The sequence below is a fragment of the Salarias fasciatus genome, chromosome 7 (genome assembly GCF_902148845.1).
Source record: "Salarias fasciatus chromosome 7, fSalaFa1.1, whole genome shotgun sequence".
NCBI classification, from domain to species: domain Eukaryota; kingdom Metazoa; phylum Chordata; class Actinopteri; order Blenniiformes; family Blenniidae; genus Salarias; species Salarias fasciatus.
The window spans coordinates 5,853,875-5,877,766 of record NC_043751.1 but is presented as its reverse complement, the minus strand read 5'-3'; the positions used below and the strand labels follow the sequence as shown (position 1 = coordinate 5,877,766).

The following is a 23,892-nucleotide window of genomic DNA, read 5'->3' as shown; positions in this document are numbered from 1 at the left end:
TAAAGGAAATAGTCAAAAAGATGAATAAGAGTTTAGAGTTAAGTTCTGCTTTACTTAGATTTCAGGCTATATTTATAAATGTTTGCCCTGTGAATTAGTTGTCATTCAGATTGATCTCATCCCCTTCTTGCATAAAAATAAATATTATTTAGAAAACTATTTGGACACAACAATCACCGAAACACATCTTTAGTGATATCTATATTTAATACATATAAAGCACTTTGGGATCGATGAGGGTTTATAACACTGCATTAACAGTAGGCTACTGCTGAATTTAAACTCCCTAGAGCACACCTTAACTTCCAGTGGCACAAAAAGTATTACTGTGTGAAATATATTCAAAATAAAGTGTAAGTAAGACAAAATATAATTAAATATGATTAAAAAAAATACAATAAAATTGAATGACAGTATTGTGATTATAGTTAATTTATTTTTTTGCTGACAGTCCGTGATTTTATTAAAAAAAATAAAACTTTTTAACATTTTAACATCAGTAGAAAAGATCACCCCATCAGTGTTATGTTTCCCTGTGCTGCCATCTAGTGGACACGTGCGGCACTGCGGGTTCTCGACAGGCAGGTTAATGGCGCTCCTCACTCCTCACTCCTCCTCACTCCTCCTGACTCCTCACTCCTCTCTGGCTATCTTTAGCAGGCACACATGGGGAAGTCCTCTTTCTTTCAAAAGGCTTCAGAGAAATTCCTCCACTCGCAGTCATCTAATTAAAGTTAAACTCAAAGTGAAACAGCAGCCCCCCCACCCCCCCCCCCCCCCCCCCCCACCCCCCCACCCCCCCGAAAGAAGGAGTCAAACAGCCATCTTATTAAGCGATGTTTAACTTTAATTTCCTCTGGAACAACCAATGTTTTTACAGTATTTACAAGAGGAACATTCATCTACAAAATGCCGAATTTGACACCATTTTTTTCCACAGTGTGTGGTGCATGTTCTCTGTATGTCGTAATGATGATATAACAGACATGATATAACACTTTTCAGCGCATTCCAGCCCTGGACTGGTTTAGCTGTAATATATTATGAACCTAACACAAGAACGCTCTTTATACCATGTGGATATATGCCAGAATGTGCAGCAGACTGATGGAAGAGCTTCGGGATGCTTTTGGGGATGTATGTAAAAAGAAAAACCAAAGAAAGAATGTGGAGGGTAAAAGTATTAATTTGTTAAAATTAAATAACAGAAGTATGTATGGAGAAAATTAAGTGCAAAATCATGTATGGCAGTTGTAGAAAATTCATTAAAAAATTTACCTATAATTAATTTCCTGTTAATCCTGTTGGAAATATTATTATATTAAGTGAAAACACAGTCATCCACATACTATTACTTGGTGTAATAAAAAGCATGAGCCCAACATTTTGAAGAGCTTTAACATAATAAATGAAGCTCACGCATTACGATTCAGCATGATGGAAAAAGAGGGATGCAGGAGGGGTCAGGAGGTAAAGTAAAAAAATGAATAGAAAGACCTTTATTACCACAATTCATTCTGTAGTGGAAATACAAATGTGAAAAGAGCAAATATTATCTGATGTGTGAGAGGAAACTGGGTTACCAAGAACTAAAATGGAGATGAATGAAAAGAAGAATATTTTGCATGTGTAAATGTCACAGTTAAAGGCTTGAGTTTCTCACTGGAGCAAAAACTGTTCCCAAACATGGGTGTGTCTCCGGATCCCGTCCTCGGCCTCTTATCAGCGCCAGATGTAACACTGATAATCCCACTCCAGGAGGAATGGGATGTTTTTGGAAATCTCAAAGCTATTTAAGGGGAAAGGGAAGAGGGAAACGCATTAACGGAAAGCCTCCAGCTGCGAGCAGCTGAAAAGGAGCATCAGCGGAGAAATGCAGAAAATCCCTGGACAGAGCTGAGCAGGACGGGAATGAATGGCCAGGAGGGTCCGGCTGTCATCAGACAGAGGAAAGGAGTGTTTCTAATGAAGGCTGAGCTCAGGCTGGAGTTCAGTTTAAATTCAATACAAGCCTTCGTGGTTTTTATTTTCTTTTAAAGTTTAAAATTGACATGATTTTCATTCTTTCAACTTGTGTTCTCAGTTTTGTTGTATATCATGCAGTAGATGACACTGTACAGATTTATTCATATGGATAGAAATATGCTTTATTCAACAAACATGGGTGCAGAGGTTAGCTTTTATATATAAGACATTTGCTAAACTGAAGTATAAAATATGCATATTAACTGGAATTTCCCTAATGTACATTATTATAAACCCTCCTGAGCTGCAGGCTGAATGCATGGACTTGAATCCTGCTCTAAACTGAAGCCAGAGTTTTAAAGAAGGTGTTTTTTGTAAAGCTTTTTGGCTGTGATTTCCTCTTGAACATGTGCATAGTGTTGATATCTTCACTCAGCGCGCCGCCGTGCCCGCCAACAGTAGAGACACGCTGATGGTGCCGTGCAAATCTTTCACAAATGTTAGGTTTCAGTGTGAAGTTGGCCTGATTGGAACATTTCAGTGTCACTGGCTCATCAGCAGCTCATCGGCTCGGCCGTGTCTCCTCAGGACGGACGGAGGAGCGGTCTCGATGAGTGAACTGATTCGAACATGAATCTTCCCAGTATGTTTCAAGTCTTCCTTTTTTCTGAATGACAGAAAACTCTGCCTGGAAAGAAGAACGAAAACCTGCAAAGCATTCAGAATTGGCACGGGACGGTTTCATTACTTCTCTTTCGTCTTGTTTACTCAGTCTGTTATTCGACTTAAGTCGTAGTCTTTGTATTTTTAGACGGTATTTATGCAAAGCTCTGCTCTTGTACAACCCACTAAAAACAACACCAAATGTGGAACTTGATGATTTTATTCCAGGTTGCCTTCATACTCAGGCTTCCTGTCTGATTAATCCCGTTCTTTATTCAGTTTGTGCACACAGTGGTTGACGAGGAACCAAACGGTCTCATTAGTCATTCACTCACTTTTAATTAATGTGAAGAAAGTCACTTCACAACACACAAAGAACTGTCTGACATCCATCTGGGGGGAAAAATAAATCTGAATCAAGAGGGGGTTTTTTGTTTTTCTTTTGCTTTTCTGTCTTGAAAAACACAAATAAGGTTAAATTTCAGCATTTCCAATCATACCTTTTAGAATATTTCTTCTAAATCAAGAAAACTCTGGTACAAGAGCTGTTAGAGACCTGTGTTGGAGTGCGACCTCTAGCGGCCAGAGTGAGAACAACAGAAGAAAGGGAAAAGCACTGTCTTGTCTTCTGGTGGCTGAAAGAAGAGGCTAAAACAAGCTGTGTGTGTGGAGGAGGATTAAGAGGATGGTTGATTATCATCCAAAGGACTGGAGTTTGTTCCCGGAAAAATGGCGACCGTCAACAGTTCTTAGAAAGGCAATGTTGACATCTCAAACATAGTTGTTGTAGCAGGAAGATCAGGACTTTTACTTATTAAACCTAACCAAGTGGTTTTTGTTTGTGAAGGATTGTGGGCACAGAGTAAACTGATCTTGGACGTGGTAATTGACCCATTTTTCAGTTCGAGTCGGAGAAGTAGTTTCCATTAATTCTGACGGTCTATAATGACCATCCATGCGTTTGAACACCTTCCATGTTGCTCAGCTTTTAGACCCGGAGGGTGTGATCTACTCTCAGCAGTGACCCTTCTTAGCATTTCAGAGATTTCCCTTTAAAACGGGTCTGTAAGGAAAAAAACAACACCGCCAAAGTCCGTCCCGTCTCCCCTCACACCGACTTCCTCCTCTTGCCGAACACGTTGTTGATGAGTTTGGCCATGGACTTGGAGCCGCTGTAGCGCCGCCGGTCGGCCCGGTACTTCAGGTGGTCCATCACCTGCCGGATGAGCTGCGTGAAGAGGTTGGCGATGTCCTGGTAGCTCTCGGCCGCCGAGACCTCCTGGAAGTGGCAGCGGTTCTCCTGCGCCAGGCAGCGGCCCTCCTCCTCACACACCTGCCTGGCGTGGCACAGGTCCTGCTTGTTGCCCACCAGGCACACGGGGACGTCCGTCTCCCTGGAAACACACCCCGTGACTGTTCAAATTACATATTTAAACAATGCATTTGTGGGAATAAGGTTAAAACTTAAACACAACTCATTGCATGTCCACTGTGGACACATAGATGCAGGTCAAACTTATATAACACAACATATCCAAGCTTCTGTTTCTTCATTTAAATGATATTTTTCATGGTTTGTGTTGTATTTGGAAATGATTTTAGGTTTTTGGCTGTAACAGTGTGAGTATTCTCACGTACATGTTGTCTGAGGACACCTGGAACCTCAGAAGGAAACTTTTAAAAATATATCTAATACTAACAAGATGATTTGAAGCTGTAATAGTAAAAATTGGCCTGTCGTGTTACTTGATACCCTTGAAGCGGTTCCCAGGTTCAAATAGTTTGCTCTGGATTGCCAAGTATGTTCTACTTAAAACACATTCCACCCCTGATTTCTTGGCTATATGTTCATTTCTCTCCTGTGCGCATGATCTGAACGTACATGTGTTTCCAGATAGCTGTCACCGCGCGACACGTCCCTCCCTCCCTGTTATCGGGGCGCCTCGGCTGCGCTCTCGCAGCGTGATTGATGTGGATGGCCCATTTTTCTTTGCAGCCACTTTAATGGGATGCCTGTAGGATCGCAGAGAATCCCTCACTTGTCATCATGAATCATTTATCGGTTTGTCTGGGCCGGTCGGTACTACGAGCATTCCTCAAACTCAAAACTGCATAAAGAGCCTGAAACTGGGCCAACAATGCTCTGTTTGTTTGATTCAGAGTATGACTGCTGAGAAAATGCTTTATTGTTCGGAACTACTTCAACAGCAGTAAACATCCGGCCTGTAATTAAAACTGTTTGTACAGGGAATTATACTATTCTAAGTCCTTTAGGGGAGACATAGTTATTCTTTTTGAGAATTTGATGGTTTTTATTGGTTCATATGGAGAACCTGAAATGATCAGAATGAACCATAAACGTGACAAAACACACACTTCCTGTATGTTTGCAAGAAGGAATTAGTGACATATGTGTGTGTCTCATTAGTGGAGCTACCGAGGCTCCTCCGACCCTCATCGCCTCAGCGCTCTGCAGCCAAACGGCGTCTCCGTGTTGCTTCTCTGACCCTTTGCAGTTGTCCATGCGCGCCTCTCGAATCTGCCGCAGGACCGTCTTGGCGTTGATGAAGGACGTGCGGTCGCTGATGTTGTACACCACCACGAAGCCGTCTGCCCAGTCCACCGGCTCCTCCAGGATGCACCTGGCCTCCGAGCCCTGCCACGGAGAACACACACACACACACACACACACACACACACACACACACACACACACACACACACACACACACACACACACACGTTCAAGTCAGGTTTCACATTGCTTTGTTTTCACAGACAGCGTTTTTTACACTCTTTCTCTGTGTGTGTGTGTCAGCTCATAAAAATGAGCTTTACACAGTTTGGTAGTGTTGGACTCCATCCAGACCGGTTTAATTAAATTCAAGTGATGTTGTTCTGATTGTGAAGTGCTCGGAAATATGATATAAATTGAATTTGGATCGGTGGCTCATGGGGGTTTTCGAAGAAAAATTGAGACGTGACAAATATAGTACGAAACAGAACTTTGGTGGAAATAGAAACTGTAAAAACAGAAAAGCTCCTACAAATAGGTTTCTGACTGTTTTATAGGATTTTATATATGAATTTTCTGTTTGTACATGAAATTAACCGAGCTTTAGAGGGGAGTCTGAGTCCTGATTTGTGCAGTTTTTCTGGGTAACAAACACCTAATATAATGCCAAAATCAAAGCATCTGTGCTGAAACTGAGGCTATAGGTAGAGGTTCTGTGATTTCCTGTCTTTTGTTCCTCTCTTTTTCACGACTGGCTGGTTGGAAAAAAAAATAAGGAAGTAAAAACACGGCAAACACAAAGCGAGAGCGCGACCCTGTGCATGTTTTTGTGACCTTCGGGAGAGTCAATAAGGAAGACGTGAGGCCCGGGGACACGTCTGAGCACTGTAAAAACTCATTTAAAGCTTTCTTCTTTATTGACTCCATAGTTTCTTTATGCAGTCTGGGTCAGAAGGGCAGGACATCGACTATGAGAGGCTGGTGTTCCACCGAGTCAATAACCAACAAAGACAATGAGTAGCTGTCGTTCTGCCGAGCCTTGGGGTATTCCAATAAAATACTAAATCTGTAGTAAAAAGCCTCTTGGGCCTTTCGTCTTGCTGAAGGGAGACGTAAGCAGGTTATACGGCTCCTCTCTTCAAATAGACGGTCCTTGGCGAACATCGCCCTCAGATACACTCATAAACCTTTCGGATTCCAAACTTTAAGTGCTGCGCGGATCGCACACGTGCCGACCCAGAGGTAAATATATGACCGTGGCACATCCAAGGTCACGCACACGCAGTACAGATCCCCCCAGCAACCTGAAAACAAGCCAGGATTTAAACTGTAAAACCCTCTTTGTAAGCAGTTTATACGGACAGTGATGGATAAAGGCTGAATTAGCGCTGGTTGTGGCCGAGCTTCAACTTAATGACAATCATTACTCAAACGAAATAATTAAAGACGAGAAAGTGTATTTTCTCCATGAGCGGTTTTTACTGTGTCATCTTGAAAATATATTATTTTCATCAGTCTTCGATTCTCAGCGGCTTAACTCAACTCTGCTCAGAGCCGTCCATGCTTTAAGTGCAGAGTTTAAAAAAAACTTTGAGTAGATTTCCAGGCCTCCTGATGAAATACAACAACCCAAAACAGCAAAGGTACACGTTGCAGCTCCTTTTTTTTCCCCCCTCTTCTTCTTCTTTCTTATATAAGTTGTAGAAACACGTTTGGATGTGTTGAAGAAATGCCGTACCTCAGAGCAGGGATCAAAAACCTCCAGATTCAGCTGCCTGCCATCGATTGACAGCCTTTTGTGGTACAAGGAGTCTGTGATGAAGAGATAAATACATGTTAAACCACTGATTTATGACAAAATTATACCTGAATGAACCTTCATCAGGTATTTCCTGAAGCAGCTGTTCTGTAATGTGTGGTATTAAGATTAATGTAAACAAAGCTGGCTAACTGTCTTGTAATGGCAGTATTTACCACTAGATGGTGTCATGAGTCAAATTGTTGGTGAAGTCGAATTATAGTTGAAACTCTTGACAATCAACCGTCTCAAATAAAGTAACATCACAAGATGAGCCTTCTTCAAATCTCAGGAATATGAAACCTCAACACCTCCAGTTGACGGTCAACTATTTTCCCTAAAACAACTCCCTCATCAAAATAACATTTCATCAAAGTCTGGAACCACTTACTGGCATTGGAGGCATATTCGCCGATGAAGCGCCTGGTCAGGAACCGTACAAGGACAGCTGCAGGAAGCAGATGAAATGGAAAGCAGCTTAATGAATCATGGCATCATTTACACGTTCTCACAGAAAAAAACGGCCTTCGCTCACCCCGCAGGCACAGCGCCATGCCAGCCGTCTCTGGGACTGGAACAGCGAAACCATAGCCTGACATGAAAGAGGCCGCCTGGCTCTCCTGGACGGTCTTTCAGCATAATTGGCAAAGTGACTGGTTATATTTCCCCCCTCTGCTTCGCCTCCACACTCCAGAGCTCCACGTAAAATTGCCCGAGCTCGTTTTGAGCTCCGTCGACAATCAGATTCAATCAAAGGCTGAAGTTTGGAGCTGTTCTCAGAAACTGGTCGTAGTAGGTAGGGCCTCTGAGGAGGATACACTTTGGCAATTTGGGACGCACAAATATGGATGTGTACAGCAAGTTGCTGAAGCGTGAACACCGGAAAACACAAAGCCTCCCGCACGCAGGACTTCGGCTCAGTAGACGTCCTAATGGGGCCATCTTCTCAGTCAACCCCACACAGCCAGGCGCTCGCTGGGAGCAGCGAGCAGAGAGCTGAGCTGAAAACACGCTCGCCGGACACAGACGTACGGGATCTCCACAGTAACAGCTCCGCATCGCTGTCTGGGGGCGAGAATGGAGACGCCCCATTGTTTTATGAACGTGGAATACAGTAGACACCGCAGATACATGCAGCAAGGGGTCCTGCAGCCTCCCCCCTCCCGCTGCTTCGACAGCGGTTTTTCACTCCAGTTTAAAAACACGACCTGGAATGTGTCTGGCCTCGCAGATTTAAGGTATGGACACTCGTAAGCAGTTTAAAGTCCTTTAAAAAACAAACCGCTGGAGACATGGGTCAGTCAAAACACATGTGTGAGACCGACTGTAGGTTCTGTTACCGGCTCAGTGATCAGAGTCGCTGGTGGCCTGCGAATGGCGCTGTTAACTAAAGATGGAAATAGCATCAAACAGATCAGAACTCTTTCAGCACATTTTTAAACTCTGAATGTGAACAAAATGGATCTAAAAATGAGTTTTTTTCTAATCCTCCAACCTTGCATGGATTTCCCAAAGCATCAGTGTAGCAGGAAACGGCCTAAAAATTACAATAAAAATGTTTGTAATCAATACATAGAAGTCATTGGGAATCTGTTTATGTAAAAGTTTATATGAGGGCTTTATAACTTGATTGCAATTAACCAACTGTCCAAAAACAGTCACCATCCTCATCACAAATGTCTCTGTAGGAATCTGAATGAGCCAAATACCTTCCAGGAACAACTGAGTTCTGACCTCTTTTTGACTGTGGTAGGCCAAACTATGTTCGTTGGAGGAAAATAAAGTGCAGGATTTCATGAAAATCAATCTTTTCCAACAGTTTAGCTCAAACACGAATTGATCATGCCTTTGGATTGTGTTCCCTTGAGCCAGAACACTTTCTTTTCTGTCAGAGGGAGGAATGAAATTAGTTCAACACCAACAAATCACGGGTTCTAACATCACTCCATCTGTACGTAATAATAATCATAAAAACCTTGAAATCCACAATCACAAAGTCCCGAGCTGAACGTTTCAATCATGCGCTCTGCACATTCAGGAATCTGTAATGATCTCTCAGAGAGGAATGGGTTGGAATAAATCCCCCGAAACGCGTCGCTGCTTCCAAATTTAAAACTGAAGGGCTGATCTTTGCCAGCGAAGGTGTTTGTAAGTACAGAGCGTGCGGGTTGAGGGCCTGTTTCATTTTCCCGACTCTGAATCCATAAAAGGTGGAGAGAAAGTAGCCGAGTCTAAAACGAGTGAGAAATGCTCTGGATTAGTAATTTGTGCCTCATGGCAATCAGACCAGATATTTCATTTTCTTCTTTGGAGAAGTTTTCCCCCTCACATTCTCAGGGTAGAAATAATTACATTCAGCAATTTCTCATTAAATTAAGCCAATATTGCGTTGTTGTTCTTTGGTAGATTTTTTTCCTGCCTGGTTGTGTAATCCAAGCCTTGAAGCCAGTGATAAAAAGTTTGTTTGTTTGCTCAAAGTGTTGGCAGTCAAAGTGCAGGAAGACGCTCTTGTTTCGCCATGACTGTGTTCAAGCTTTATCACAACACAGCAGCAGCAGCAGCAGCAGCAGCAACGGCGGCTTCCTGTGGGGAGTTTGCATGTTCTCCCTGTGGTCACATGGATTTTCTCAGTCGTACTCCAGCTTCCTCCTCGGTCCAAAGACACATATTTGAGGTTAATCAGAAAATTTCCCATGGGGAAATTTCCCTTAGTCCTATTACATTACATTTCCAGGGTGGACTCCTGATTGATAAAGGCACTAAAGAGTGATGGATGAAAAAATAGGTCAAAAATATCTCATTTCTGTTTCATGGTGTTTACATCCAAGTTAAAACAAACACAATGTTTATTAAATGAATAATTCAATCACTTTAATGTGGAAATCTATTGTTTCCATGAGAACATTTAACCAACTGTGAAGTTGATATATATGTATATATTTTTGTTACAGCTTACTGATGTGACACAAGAATGCAGTTAAGCCTCATTCCGCCATATCTGAGGGATTTATCAGAGCTGACAGCCACAACTGAATTTAGCTGATACCTCTTTAATCGGCTGCATTCAGTGGAAATCAACAGAACTCGAAGTCGTAATGTTTCCTCAATAAAACCCTCTAAAGGAGCCACATGTACAGATGTTCACACAGTAAACTGAAACATCAGATTACAATTATGGTACGCATCGTTGTCGTGCAGGTCCAAACAGTCATGCATGACAATGAATGAACATTATTTTTGTGAATTTTAATCCTATTTGAAGGAACGAATCACAAATGAACTGAAAACACATGAGTTCAGGTGCCTCCGCTGTCGTCCCATCAGGGAGTGTGAAGCCTTGTTGTCCTCACCGTTTCTCCCGTTATCAGCGTCTTTGTGCGTGTCTGGGATGGACGTCGGCACCTGGAGCCACTCACCTGATTTCCCGGCTCCCTGACTCCCCAGCAGGGCCAGCTTGATGTCGTTCATGCCTGTGCTGCGTCGGCTGCTCGGCCGGCTCCCGGGCTGCTGCTCTGTGTTGTGTCTGCTGTTTGGGTTCTCGGCGGCTCACTAAATACTCCTTATGGTCCAGGCAGGGTGGATGGAAGTACAGGACTGCCCCCCCCCCCCCCCCCTCCCCTCCTCCTCTGCTCTCCCTCTTCTTCAAAGAGCTGTTTCACTTTTTAGAGGCATTGGGAGAGGAGAGGGTGGAAAACAAGTGCCCCCCCTCCTCTCTTCTGTGAGCCAGGAGCCCTTATTTTCTCTCTCTCTCTCTCTCTCTCACACACACCTCTCTCTTCTGTTTTCTCTCTGTCTCCGTTGACCACAGTCGCGCTCTCTCGGTCTGTTTTCCTCTCCGTCTTTCCGCTCTCGTGCCTGTACGTCTCCCTCTCCTGTCGCTGCCTCCCTCCGACACCGAGGTTCCCCAAAGGTCACGACTGACTGAACCTATTGTGCCGATCCTGCTCTTTACCGCTGGAACTGTACTGTGACCGGCTCCGGCAGACCTCTGAGTGTCCTCGAGGAAAAGAAGAGAAAAATGTACCCATGAGGAATTCTGTCACTGACAAAGGACCTGAATCAAATCAGTCCGGGGACTGAATAAGCCGTGTCTGACTCTCATTTTGATCCCGACTGACCTCTAAATGCAGAGATGTCGTCGTGTTTTTTTGCATCCATGCATCTCCACAGTCTGGGACGAACATCTATCTTCCACAGTGGCGGCAACGACTTCTCAGAAACTACCTCCAGATTCAGGAAGTGGGTTTAGAGGCCTGTCTGCCGTCCTGGCCTCAAGCAAACAAAACACTCGTAGAATCAGTCTGGATGAGCTTTTTGTACCAGAATGACCAAACCAAACGCTGTTGGTTAAAGAATGGGATCCAGAGAGCCATGTACTGCCAGGAAGCATGTTTACAATAAAGGAAATGATTGTCCAAATATAAATCTTCTTACCGTTTGTGTGTAGTTTACCTGCTTAATTTACTTTGCGGTCTTTCTGGTTCTGATGGCTGCCGATGAGCAGCTCAGTGTGTGTGTGTAGAGTTGTGTGGAGAACAGTGTCTATGCAGTGAAGAAAACCTGTTAAAGGACAAATGATTGATCCCGACTGGAAAAGATCCTTGTATTCAATAAGTGGGATCAGGACTTTTAATTTTCTGGCAGAATTAGGCTTCAGTCTGGCTGTCGTGTCTGTCAGTTCCTAAACCAGAAAGATCCACATGAAACGGGAAACAGAGTTAGACACAGGAATGAAACCAGTGCTGTGGAAACCAGAAGTAGTGATTGGGGTAAACTTTTCACATCCAGGTTCATTGAACCCTGGAAAATCTCAGGGTTTTAACACAAATAATCCAGTTCTGTGTTTTGGATGTGATTGGAGGAGGTAGATTTCCTTCATTTTTGCTCCATCAGGGTTGTAAATTGAAAGCTTTATGACAACATCTGTCATGATAAAACCATTAAGTTTGGAGATTTTGCCACAATTTATTGATTTCATGTAAAACCTCCCATCATTTCTCCTCTTTTCCTTATTTCTATTTAAATTAATAGTGAACTTTGATTGACTCTGTGCAGTTTTATCTTGTCTTTGAGTTCAGGAGATGCCGGGTTGCAGCAAAGCGGGTATTCAGTCGCAAAGATTTGCTGTAGCGACTGTAAAAAGGTTTTTTTTTAAGCGTCTTTGTTCTTGTTTTGTCTTAAATGTTGGATTTAACTTGCCAATAGTGTCCTGTGAGTGTGAAATATTTGTGCATTGTTGAAACATGTAGATTAAATACTTTACATAGTTGGAACACAGGAAGATATGGAACTTTAATTTTCTTCAAAGGTCCTAATGTTATTGTGTGGTGTGATGGTTCTACTCCCTGCTGAGTCCTGTGTTGCTAAAGAGTCTGGCTTTCCAGAGGAGTGGGCGGTGATGTGATGGGGAAAAAATGCGTACGACTTTGGTTACACGCTTTATCTGCCGTACCTTCGCAGCCCACCAGACTGAAGCAATACACTAAACTTAAAACTATGAGTGCGCTGTGAGAGGAAGAAAGGGGGGAGAAAAAGCAAATCCATGAGACGGCCGGCAATAAAAACAGTGATTACAGCATCAGTCATCCTTTGGACATCAAATGGAATTGATTTAGACAGGCAATCCGTCTCCTTCAACTTCAAGTTCACTCTGCAAAAAAGAAAAGAAAAAAAAGTGGCACTTAGCGCCGATAAATCATCCTGCAGAAGCTTCGGTTTCACAGACACCAACATCGGCCAACAAAATGAGCATTCTGTCGACTAAAACCACAGTTCTGCCTCCGCCGACCTCTCTTTATCGACACTTGGGCCCACGTCCAGCCCGGCTCGGTCCTGTTCTGGATATGCTTCCCCGCCATTGTTTCTCTATCTCGAAGCTTTTTTCGTCCTCTCCAAAACGCTGCGGCGGCCGGTTTGAAACGTGGAAACAACCCCATCCATCTTTCATACCCAGTTTTCCTGCAGCATCATGGGATCTGCAGCGAATCCCAGCAAACACAGGGTGGAAACCAGGGTGGAGGAGAGAGAGCCCATCCCTCCATCACAGGGTTAACGAGTGGACGGTCACACAGGCTCAGACGATCACCAATTAAGCTAGCAGGCGTGTCTGTCGGATCATGAGAATTAAACTGAGCCGAGGCTTTCTGGGCGAACAGTAAATCCAAGTAAATCTGGAAACCTTGACACCTAACTTCATACTGTAATGTCAATGTTTCGTTAAAGGCACTGCTGTTACTGAAAAACTTGTGAAAGGGATTAGCTTCAACTCAGAGGCGTAAAGACATTTGTAGTCAAGCACAATTGGGCTGATTGTTCCAATGCTTAAATTGTACTCAGTTACAATTAAAGTGCTGCTGTTGAAAATGAAAACTGTTAGAAGAGGCAGTGACTGTCTGCAGGGAAGAGCAGGGAGGTTGACACTGATATGTCAGGGTGTGAATCAAATGAAAGCTGCTTTATGAAAGGAAACCTACACAGAGAGAACATGCAAACTCCACACAGAAAGAAACACATTTCTCACACTGAGGCAAGAGAGCGAAGCACTACACCACCGTACGGTCCCACGTCAAACCTATCAATGACTTTTAATTTCAGTTTTTCAAGCAAGCATTTAAAGCAGCATACACTGATGCCAAACATCTGTTTGTCACGAACACATTTATTAAAATGTTATTAACATTAAATACACCTCTGGTTTGTGTTGTTGGAGAAACCCAGAATTCTAGATGCAAGTTTTCATGGTTTGGCTGCACTGTGGCGTTTAGTTTTACCAGAGAAACACTTAATCTCAAGATACTTTTGCATATTTACACAAAAACATTTCTTCCATACCTATGATGGTTGGCGTTCCCACAGCTGGATCCTTTAAATAGTAAAATAGTAAACATGTCTTTTTATAGCTTGAATATACATTCAAAGAAATGTTTCTAAATGTCCTTTTGGGAGCGGAGCGTATCGTTCTGCTGTTTACATTGGGATGGCAGATTTGAAGCTTTAAATATGAAATGTAAACAACATGACCACGTTATCCATTCATAATGCAAGGCATGCCGACTCCATGCGTCTCTGAAATGTTTACCAAACGGCTCTCTTTCCACGCGGCGATGTTTAGGTATCACATACGCTGAAGACCGGCCGGCATGAGGAAAGCTAATAGGAAGCAGACAACTGTGTGCTTAGAGAGGTCAGACGAGGACTGAGATCAGCAAAACACTGCTTTAAAGATTTTCAGCAGAGCAGAGAGGGATCACTGACAAATGGAGGAATTAATATTTGCTTATTATGAAGACATGTTAGCTCAAATCTCATCTAATCCCACATGGTTAGACATCTGAGCCTGACTCGGGATCAGACAGACGGGCGCAACAATGCAAATTAAATCACGTTTCCTCTCATGCTCCACGTCGTCAGAGGACATTCCTGCTGTCATCTGATAAGATGTAATTCCTCTCTTTTATTTCCAAGGTGAGCGTGCGGCGGAGGGCCCAGCCATCCACGGCCGCTTGTGATCAGGCGGGGGGAGGAGGAAACGTTTCTCCTGAGCCGATCGACACGTGGCTGCAGGGAGACTTTCACATGGGACGACGTCATGTGCCCTCAAAACCACACACTCACTCACACACACACACACACACACACACACACACACACACCTAACAGGTCTACACAAAATTTCAACAAATCAACATCAAAAGGCCCCACATCAGCGACGTAATTACATAATAGGCTGCAAATGGCCGTGGAAAGTTTCTGTTTATCCAGCGAATTAAGATTAAGAGTCATGTATTTCATGGGAAAAGTCATGTTGAAGTGGAGAGTTTGTCAGCTCAAATGTTAAACGCTTCTCTAAAACCCGAACCTTCACCGAATGATCCTGTATGTGAGCACTTTGATTCCCTCTGGAAAGCCTTTTCAAAGCTTTTCAATTCACGGTTCGATTTTATTTTTATTGCTAATAGTTAATCAAGTTAATCTAATTTAGTTGTTCATTTGTAGTCGCTGGCTGGGCTTCTATCTGTGTCATCACAACCTTTAGTGTTGATGTTAAAAAAGTGCGTAGATATCCTGGCTTCCATCAAGTCTGTCTCTGAGTCTTATTCCGGATTCGTCTGACTTGATGTTTCACGGGATTAAAATGCAATTAATCTTTCAAAGTTCTATTTCTGTGCAAATAAATGAATTCAAAAAGGTTTGTGCGCTGTGGCGGTTTGGTGGAGAACTGGCCGTGCGCACACAGCTGACAGCAATTTATACTGAAGGAAAAAAAACAACGTGTCTGACTTTTAATTTGAAACTGGATCAGGGCTACAAAGTATTCTGCCAAGTCATCTGTCCATTCATCTTTGACACCTCTTTATTCCATGAGGTGAATTTTACTTTGAGCAGAACCTGGAGTACCTGCGCGTGCCCGTGCATGTGCACGTGCACACAGGACATGCAGATCCAGAGTCAAACTGAGTCCCGACCACTGGACTTTCCACTTCAATCTAAAAATGATGTGACTAAATTAGCTTTTAAAAGATATTTAAATAAAAAAAAGTACATATTGTGCACCAGATGATTCCAGTAGAGGTTTAACTTCATACTGAGCATCGGACCGCTTTATGGTTCATGGTAGGAAATGCTGCTCTTACGGTTCAAAGCGTTTCGAAGCTTTCAGCAGCGGCAGATGATGGAATGAGTGACTACATGGAAGAAACAAATAACCAGACCTTATTCGATGTTCTGAGAAACAACAAACAGTCAAATCCGTTGACTTGGTAGCAGATTGATACTAAACCATTCCTTCGTTTTGTGGCATTTTCACTGCACTAACATCCGCGGCTGCAGATAGATGGCAGCTTTCCCTCCTTTAGAAACAAATCTCACTGGTTCCAAGTCATTTTTTCAGTTTGAAATTACACTTATAAACCAAGCCTGTGTTGATCTTGAGCTGTCTCATGTCTGCCCAAGTCGTTCATTCCCATCGACATCTTGAACATGTTATTGTACTGAACCATCATCCAGCGTAAGCTGGCGAGATGAAGCGCAGAGGAAGTGGTTATCTGACCCGCTGGCTCTGCATGACACCATCCATGGGCCCCTGCCTCCACGTCTCCGCCGCTCTGACCTCCCATCAAGCTTTTATTCCCAAATTTGGCCATCTAAAGAGAACTTTCCACATGTTTCCATTACTGAGACGCTGGAAATATGAAGTGTAATGACTGATGATGATGGATGGCGTGTTGGTGGTCTCTGAGCTGGTGCTATATACATTTATATCTCTGTCAACTATCCTCATGAAATATTACAAAAAAGAAATGATCCTCCACTTTTCAGACAAAAATAACGGTAAAATATGTGTTTTAACAGTCAACTGCGCCATCGGCTTCATAAAAGATGGCACATCTCCTTCCTAGTGGGTGGAAACTTTCTCCTCTTAACAGTGTCCAAAGAAAACATTGTGCACTTATCCCACTCCCCGACACAATAATTCACTTTTTTTTCTTTTTTTTTTTTTTGTCCGAAGGCTTATCGAGACTGTAAGCAAGGAAATGAGTGCGAATGACCCCAAATAATCCAAGGAGCAGCGTTCTGCAGGAAATGCACATCTTAAAAGTCTTCCAAGGAAACGATGCTCCTGTGAGATGAATGACAAACATTGGGGGGGTGTAATCGCGGGCTAATGGATGAAGCTGGAGTCCGGTTTAAACATTACATGTAGGTCTTATCTCAGACGTGAGCTGGAGGTATGTGTGCCGTTCCCTCTCCTTCCCCGTGTGCATTAGTGATTCAGCGAGCTTTCCGACAGACACAGCTCGAGGCTGCTCCGGGAGCGCTTTGATGTCCTTAAGTGAAACATCTGCACACTACAGAACAAAGGAGAAGAAAAAGAAAAAAGAAAAGGAAACCTGGACAGACCGGAGCAAGAAGAAAGGCAGACATGTGACTTAAACTTAATGGAGTGATTAAAGTGGGTTCAAAAAGATTAAAAACCTCCCTTTAATAACATCTCAGTCGGTTTCCACCGGTTTATCTTAACATTAACCACGAGCCCGGCGGCCCCTGAAAATCTGCTCACGTCGTTCCCTCTGCATCTGTGCTCTTTGATTTTTGATTTCAGCTGATGTGTCCCGGGGATCAAGCTGGATCCAAGTTTTATTGGAGGGTTTTATCAGCGGTTTCAGCAGATTTTGTCTATTTAAAAGTCAATTATGTCCAGGATGTTCCCTGCCTTCACCCGTTGTTAGCGTGGATCAGCTGAACCGCGTCAAACTGTGAGGAAAAAGGACGAACACATCCTCGTGTTGATAAACTGAACACAGCGTACATGAGAGTTTTCCTGTCATGTGTCGTCGTGTTTTTCGCTTCAGCGTAGTAACCAGCACACTGCATCTACAGCTGTCTTTTAATGACTTTTCTCATGGCCGTGAGATTTTTTTTTTTTTCCTTTTCTTTCTCTCTCTTTATCCTTCAGTCCTCCTTATCGTTTCTCTCTCGTCATTTGCTTCCTTTCCTCGGTTTCAAAAAGCGAGTATGGTTTAATGCACAGATATATTTGTCTTGTAGAGACGAGAGACGAGATATAAACCAGCTGGTGGTCGCTGCAGCTTGACATGGTGAAGAACTTTGACATTTTAAATGTGAAATACACAACATGGGACAGTGGCTAATCCCCTGGTTGGATACATACTTCTTTATCCTCTTTGTGTCACTCGTTTTATATACAACTTCAGCATCTAGTTTTGTTTTTAGCTGCTTTTGGGAAGAGAAATTAAAGTGTTTTATTTCTCTTTAGCTGGTTTTTTTCATCACAAATAGGAATTCGGCCGTTTGTTATTCCAGCAGAGGGGATTTAATGGAGGACTGTCTTGTTAGTGGAAGAAAGGCACTTGAATAATTTAATGCTGTGGTCTTGAATGGTTTTATGGATGCTTTTGTCCAATACAAAAGGTTAATTTGACCTTATCTATCTGTCGGTAGTGGCTCAGTTGCTTCTAAATTACTGGGTCATGGTGTCGACATTGCTTTCTCTCACTCTTACAATTGTACGCCTACAAAAAGACTGAACAAAAGGAAAAATCCAATCACCCTCCCTAATGTAAGGCACATGTATGGGTGTCAGAATGAATAGTTGGATTTTCTCAGTGAAAGTGTGAAGATATGTACTGGAAGATATGTAAATAAAGCTGGATTGAATTGAACCTGTTTGGCTTTTTGCTTTAAAGCGATACTTCAACATTTTGGCAAATTGGCCCATTTAGCGCAATTCCTTAGTCATTTCGAACAGCATACTTACTTTTTTTGTGAGGGTCAGCTGTTGTTTATTCAGAGGCGAGTCGGGGAAGGTTTTCAGGACGGACACAATGGAAGTGGATGGTATTTTTGTTCCCCCTCGTCAAACTCATCAAATACACAATCCAACAACCCCAAAACACTTTGGTGGACACGTTATAATCCGCACATTCAGTACGCTGTGAAATATTTAGAGGTGTCTCCGACTAAGAATTTACATAGTCGAATCTGATTCTTCCGATCCTGTTGATCGTCGACTGAGAGTCGAATCTATCATCTTTTTTTTTCATTTTAGAATCATTTGAACAGGCTACAGCAGAAAGTTGCAATAATAATTAGGGATGGGACGAGATCTCGTGTCACAAGATCTCGTGAGATCGAATGCCGCGAGATTGAGCATGTTTATATAAAGGTAAAAACTCTTTATTAACTGGAATATTGACGGAATAATACATTACATGGCGCACAGCCATATAAACACATTCAAAACCCTGAATATGCTCATATTCATATTTAAAAACCCGGTCGAAAGGGACATGAAATACTGTTCTGCGCATGTTCTATCCGCAAGGAATCTTGGTCTTTTGAGTACACAAACTACTTGTGATACAGTTTAATTGATACGACATAAAGAACATGTGCAGAAACGATCATTCAGTTCTTCTCTTTTATTGAAAAAACGGTGCATCGCATCAACGAACATTTTACCACGTCTTGCCGGCTCACACTCTATTTCTCACAACATGCAGAGAGCCTGCAGCAGCTGCCGCACCCTTCTTCCTCTGTGGTGTCTGTGTAAAATAAGGGTGAACATGCAAACAGCACACCTGGTGGCATGAAGTGCAAATGCAGTCATGGCGTCGTTTGTGCGCCGCGGTTTGAATGGGAATAGGCGAAGTAGGCGGCCGCCTCGGGCGCAGTGGCCGTACAAGGGGCGCCCTGACCCGACACTCTGTGCTCCGACGCTGCATGTGAGTACCGCCCCGCTCCCCACAACTCAGCACCAACCCCCCCCCCCGGTCTCGTCTCGTCTCGTCTGGATCTTGTGGACTCAATCTCGCGAGACATCTCGTCTCGTGGAATTTGTGTCTCGTCCCACCCCTAACAATAATATTACAAAAAAAAAAAAAGGCAGGTAAAACAACACTTTTATTTTTTTCCTACACAACTGAAACAAAGACTGGAACAAAGTGTTGGTAACTCTAAACATCAAACAAATGAAGTAGTTCAAATGACCATAACCAAACCCACTTCTAACTGGCAAAAGCATGTAATTTATTTATATGTATGAGCTCTGCAGATAAGCTCAAATTTTTTGGCTAAACAATTTCTCACATTATCTGCTCAAATTAAATGAAATAAGTTTAATTGCACTGTGTCGGTCTGTTTCGCAGCGCAACAATCATGTAAAAACAAACAACGAATCAAATAGAATTAGCCTTTTAGATAAATAAAAATATGTATATATAATAACCTAAAATATTACAATTAAACAAAATAAAAGTCAGCATTAAAACTGAAAAGTGAGTGATAGAAACATCTTTCATACACCCAGTTATCTGGCTACTGACCCGTTTAAGGTGGAAAGCCATGTTGTTGTGGATGATAAGAAAGGAGCTGCTGACACAACTTGCATTTGACTTATTTTTGGATCATCTTTGACTTGTTCTGAAGTTTTTTTCCCGACATTGTGAGCTTTTTAAAGTTAAGCCAAATCACCACCGAGATGCTGCTCTGTGACGGAGCTCTGCGCAAAATCGGATTGTGCCACTCACCATGGTGGTTCATTCACAAACACTAAATAGATAGAATATTGAATAAAACTACAAGTTAAGTAAATTTTTCCACAGTGTATTTGATAGGCTAACATGTATATCAAATAGGCTTTATATCACGTTTATTTGGAAAAAAACAAGCAACTCTATGTAAAACCAGTCATTCAGCACCCCCATACAGCTGGAATGGAATGGTCCTCGTTTAATAACCACATTTTTGCGATGCTTCCACTGTATGACTGGCCGTCGAATCAGGCCCCTTCGAACAAATCATCGAATCATTGAATATCTGAGGACACCCCTAGAAATATTAATGCAAAATTACGAGATTGAGTTGTTTATGCGAAGATTGCTAAGACGGAACTACTTACTAAACATGGCGTCTGGGCGTAGTGATTTCAAAAGAAAAAGTAGTTCCCAGTATTTGCTTCTGTGTCGTAACGCTACAATATTATTTGTTGGTGTTCCACAGCGTAGTGAATGTTCGGATTATAACGTGTCCACCAAAGTGTTTTGGAGTTGTTGGATTGTGTATTTGATGAGTTTGACGAGGGAAAGCAAAAATACCATTCACTTCCATTGTGTCCATTCCGAAAACCTTCCCCGACTCACCTCTGAATAAACAACAGCTCGCCCTCACAAAAAAAGTAAGTATGCTGTTCGAAATGACTACGGAATTGCGCTAAATGGGCCAATTTGCCAAAATGTTGAAGTATCCCTTTAACAGTCTTTCCTCTGAGTATTTTTTAAATATTAGATATAAACATAGGATGCAGTGATCCAAACGGGCACTCGCAAATCACATTTTATGACTGAATGTCACTACATGCTACTGAATATGCCAATATAGTAGCCCAAAATGCTTACCCTTAGCTACTGCCTTCAATTCCGGGAAATCACATATCATAATGGGGTTCCAATGAATCTATTCCCTATCACTGAGATTCTAAAGACTGAGGAGCACTGATTCAAATGGATTCTAGTCCTTCCTCAAGCACAATGAGCATGTTTAATTTCAGAAAATGAAACATCAGTCAGTCAGGGACACTCACTGACTCGCTCTTCCACATGGTTCAACAGAAAACTGATCTGTGGAAAAATCCCAACAGTGAGAAAAAGACACAGCATGGCTCATTTACTGCATGTTTAATTTGGAATTCTGAATAAAAACGAAAATTTTCTTCAGTATACAGACATATATTGCCAGAAACATTAAATAAAATATAAATCAGTTTCAATTAAAATTTAATAAGTGCAAAAAGAAGTGTAAACATTACTTATGCCCCATTCAAACAGGAGGACTATTTTAACATGCCTGAATATTAATAGTGTCCTTGCAGCTATTAATAATTTAAACAAAATGCATTTAAGCAGTTGGCAAAAGTGCTCAAGAACTGTGGTGTGCCTTATTGAACTGGCTTGTGACCTTCTTTGAGGCCTTGATGATTTCTGAGGAGCGCTCCTACTCGAAGCAGGGCTCCAGGTCAGCCATCTTTATAGTCATTTTTAATTATTATACATTATAATGACAGGTTCCCATCCAGGGCCAACAATAATTCTTACTCTGCTGGTTGCCCTTTCAGCCCAGAAGCTCTCCATTTCAGTTCCCTCTGGGTCCTGCAGGGGGCGCATTGGCACAGCATAATACTATCATGGTCTCATCTGTCCATAGGACATTCTCCCAGAAGCGTTGTGGCTTGCCAACATGTAGTTTGGCAAATTCCAGTCTGGCTTGTTTATGATCTGTTTTTAACAGTGGTGTCGTCCTTGGTCGTCTTGGTCGTGAAGTCCACTTTGGTTCAAACGACGACGGATGGTGCGATCTGACACTGATGTTCCTTGAGCTTGAAGTTCACCTTCAATCTCTTTAGAAGTTTTTCTGGGCTCTTTAGTCACCATTCGTATTATCCGTCTGTTTGATTTGTCCTCCTGCGGCCACGTCCAGGAAGGCTGGCTACAGTCCCATGAATCTGGAATTTCTGAATAATATGTGGAGCTGTAGTCACAGGAACATCAACCTGCTTGGAGATGGTCTTACAGCCGTTAACATGTTTGTCTATAATTTTCTTTCTAATCTCCTGAGACAACTCTTTTCTTCACTTCCTCTGGTCCATGTTGAGTGTGGTACACTCCATGTCGCCCTCTATATGAGCCACTGACTGATTACAAGATTGTAGACACCTGTGATGCTAATTAGTGGCCACACCTTGGATTGACACGTCCCTTTGGTCACATTGTTTTCACTATTTTCTAGGGGTACCACCATTTTTGTCCAGGCCTGTTTCTTGAGTTTATTTTTTTTTTAATAATTCAGTTGAAGCATGGTAGAAAAGCAATGTCTGGCTTTCATTTATTATTACTTTCGTCAGATTCAAGTTATTTCTCTGACCACTGTGAATTTTTCTTTCATTAAACAAAGGGCACCAACAGTTTTGTCCATGTGTGTAAAAGAAAAAGGTTCAGCAGGTGCGCCAGCCGCCACAGCTCTCTTCAGGTAAAGCTCTTTTTGTTTTAAGTGTTGCTGTTTCCTCTATGAGCACTAGAAGGCAAGAATTACTTGAAGTTTCCTTGGTTGAAAAATTACATCTTGGAGGAAACAAAATGTTCTCCAAAGATCATAAACTTTAAAGATATTATATATCTATATAATATGCTCTATATTACCTACCCAACCATATAAATATCCCAAACACAGAGCGCAGCAGTGCCGATGCGTGATGACGTCAGTGGGAGAGGAGGCGTTCAATGGCCAACGTGCGACTCGTAAAACAAAAGACGGCAAGTGGAATCATGGATTACCCCGTTACATCAGCACATGTATTTCTAACTTAAAAGAAAACTTCCAAGAAGAGCAGTGTGTCTTTGAATGTCTCCCATTTTACGTTTTTATTTGATGAGTTTCTTTCTGACCCACAAATCACACTCAGCTGATTCACCCATTAATTTTTCTGTAGTTTTCAACAGGTGAAGACACAGAATGGCAAAGTGCAATGGAAGAACATGTAAATTCCGTAATGTGGATTTGACCACACAACATTCTCACTATGAGGCGTCAACCAGCAGACTGCGATTAAAAATGGCAGATCGATAAAAGCGAACTGTGTTCCAGCTGTACCGAGCTGGGGTCATAACTCTAGTGAGACGCGTGTCTCATGTGGGCTGAAAGCATTTCCTCTGCTTTAATGATATTTTTCAGCAAGGCGCCACGCAGCGAGCACCCAGGCCTACGTCTCGCGTTCATGAGACACTTGGCAGGTGTGTGTGTTCCTACAGAGACGACACACTGTCCAGACAGGATGATGGAGTTCAGCAGCAGCTGAGGCCTCCGGGGGGACGTCGGAGAGGGAAGGGGCCCGTTTCCTAACAGGCGCTGTAATGAAACCCGAAACAGTCAGACTGAGCTACAGCGCTCCAATGAGTCATTTCAGGTGTAACTGTGATTCAAAGACACTGGTTTGTTTTGTTTTGTAAATGCCAGGCATGTTGTGGAGAGAGAGAGCCCAAACTAGAGTTTTCTTCATTTACTTTCTTCGTTATTTGTTTTCACGTGCGTCCCTTCAGAATTTAGATCAATCAGCCAAACTCAGACAGATATAGGTTCTCTTATGTCAGAAATACAATTCTTATAATTTCTTCTCCATTTACAAGGAAACCATCATCACTTTGATGTATTTACTGCAGGTTTGAATTTTTTGTATTTTCAAGAAAGCACAGCAAAATAACAACAGAAACAGAACAACTCAGCATGGATGAGATCATATTGTTGCAAGTGTCATTTATTGTTGTGTCAGTCTGGATTATACAACAGAGTCGGCAAACTCTGCAGGAAGGACATTAACGGAGGAAGCAACATGGTCTGTTGTCACATGACATGGTCAAACAAATCCGTTTAACTGGAAAAA

The 23,892-nt window shown here is 42.4% G+C and overlaps 1 protein-coding gene across 2 annotated transcripts; it reads right to left on the bottom strand.

Moving 5' to 3' along the window:
• Nucleotides 1-917: 917 nt before the first annotated feature.
• Nucleotides 918-10,523, bottom strand: LOC115392121 (ras-related and estrogen-regulated growth inhibitor-like protein). 2 transcript variants are annotated; one of them, XM_030096653.1, is made up of 5 exons: nucleotides 10,358-10,523; nucleotides 7,333-7,389; nucleotides 6,886-6,955; nucleotides 5,136-5,288; nucleotides 918-4,022 (listed from the first exon to the last, which is right to left on the bottom strand). In XM_030096653.1, exons 1-5 carry the CDS (start codon nucleotides 10,407-10,409, stop codon nucleotides 3,737-3,739), a joined length of 618 nt encoding a protein of 205 aa, XP_029952513.1. In that variant the 5' UTR covers nucleotides 10,410-10,523; the 3' UTR covers nucleotides 918-3,736. The 2 variants fall into 2 exon arrangements, with proteins under 2 accessions (XP_029952513.1, XP_029952512.1); XM_030096652.1 differs by having other exon boundaries at nucleotides 920-4,022; nucleotides 5,136-5,284; nucleotides 6,882-6,955.
• Nucleotides 10,524-23,892: the final 13,369 nt, after the last annotated feature.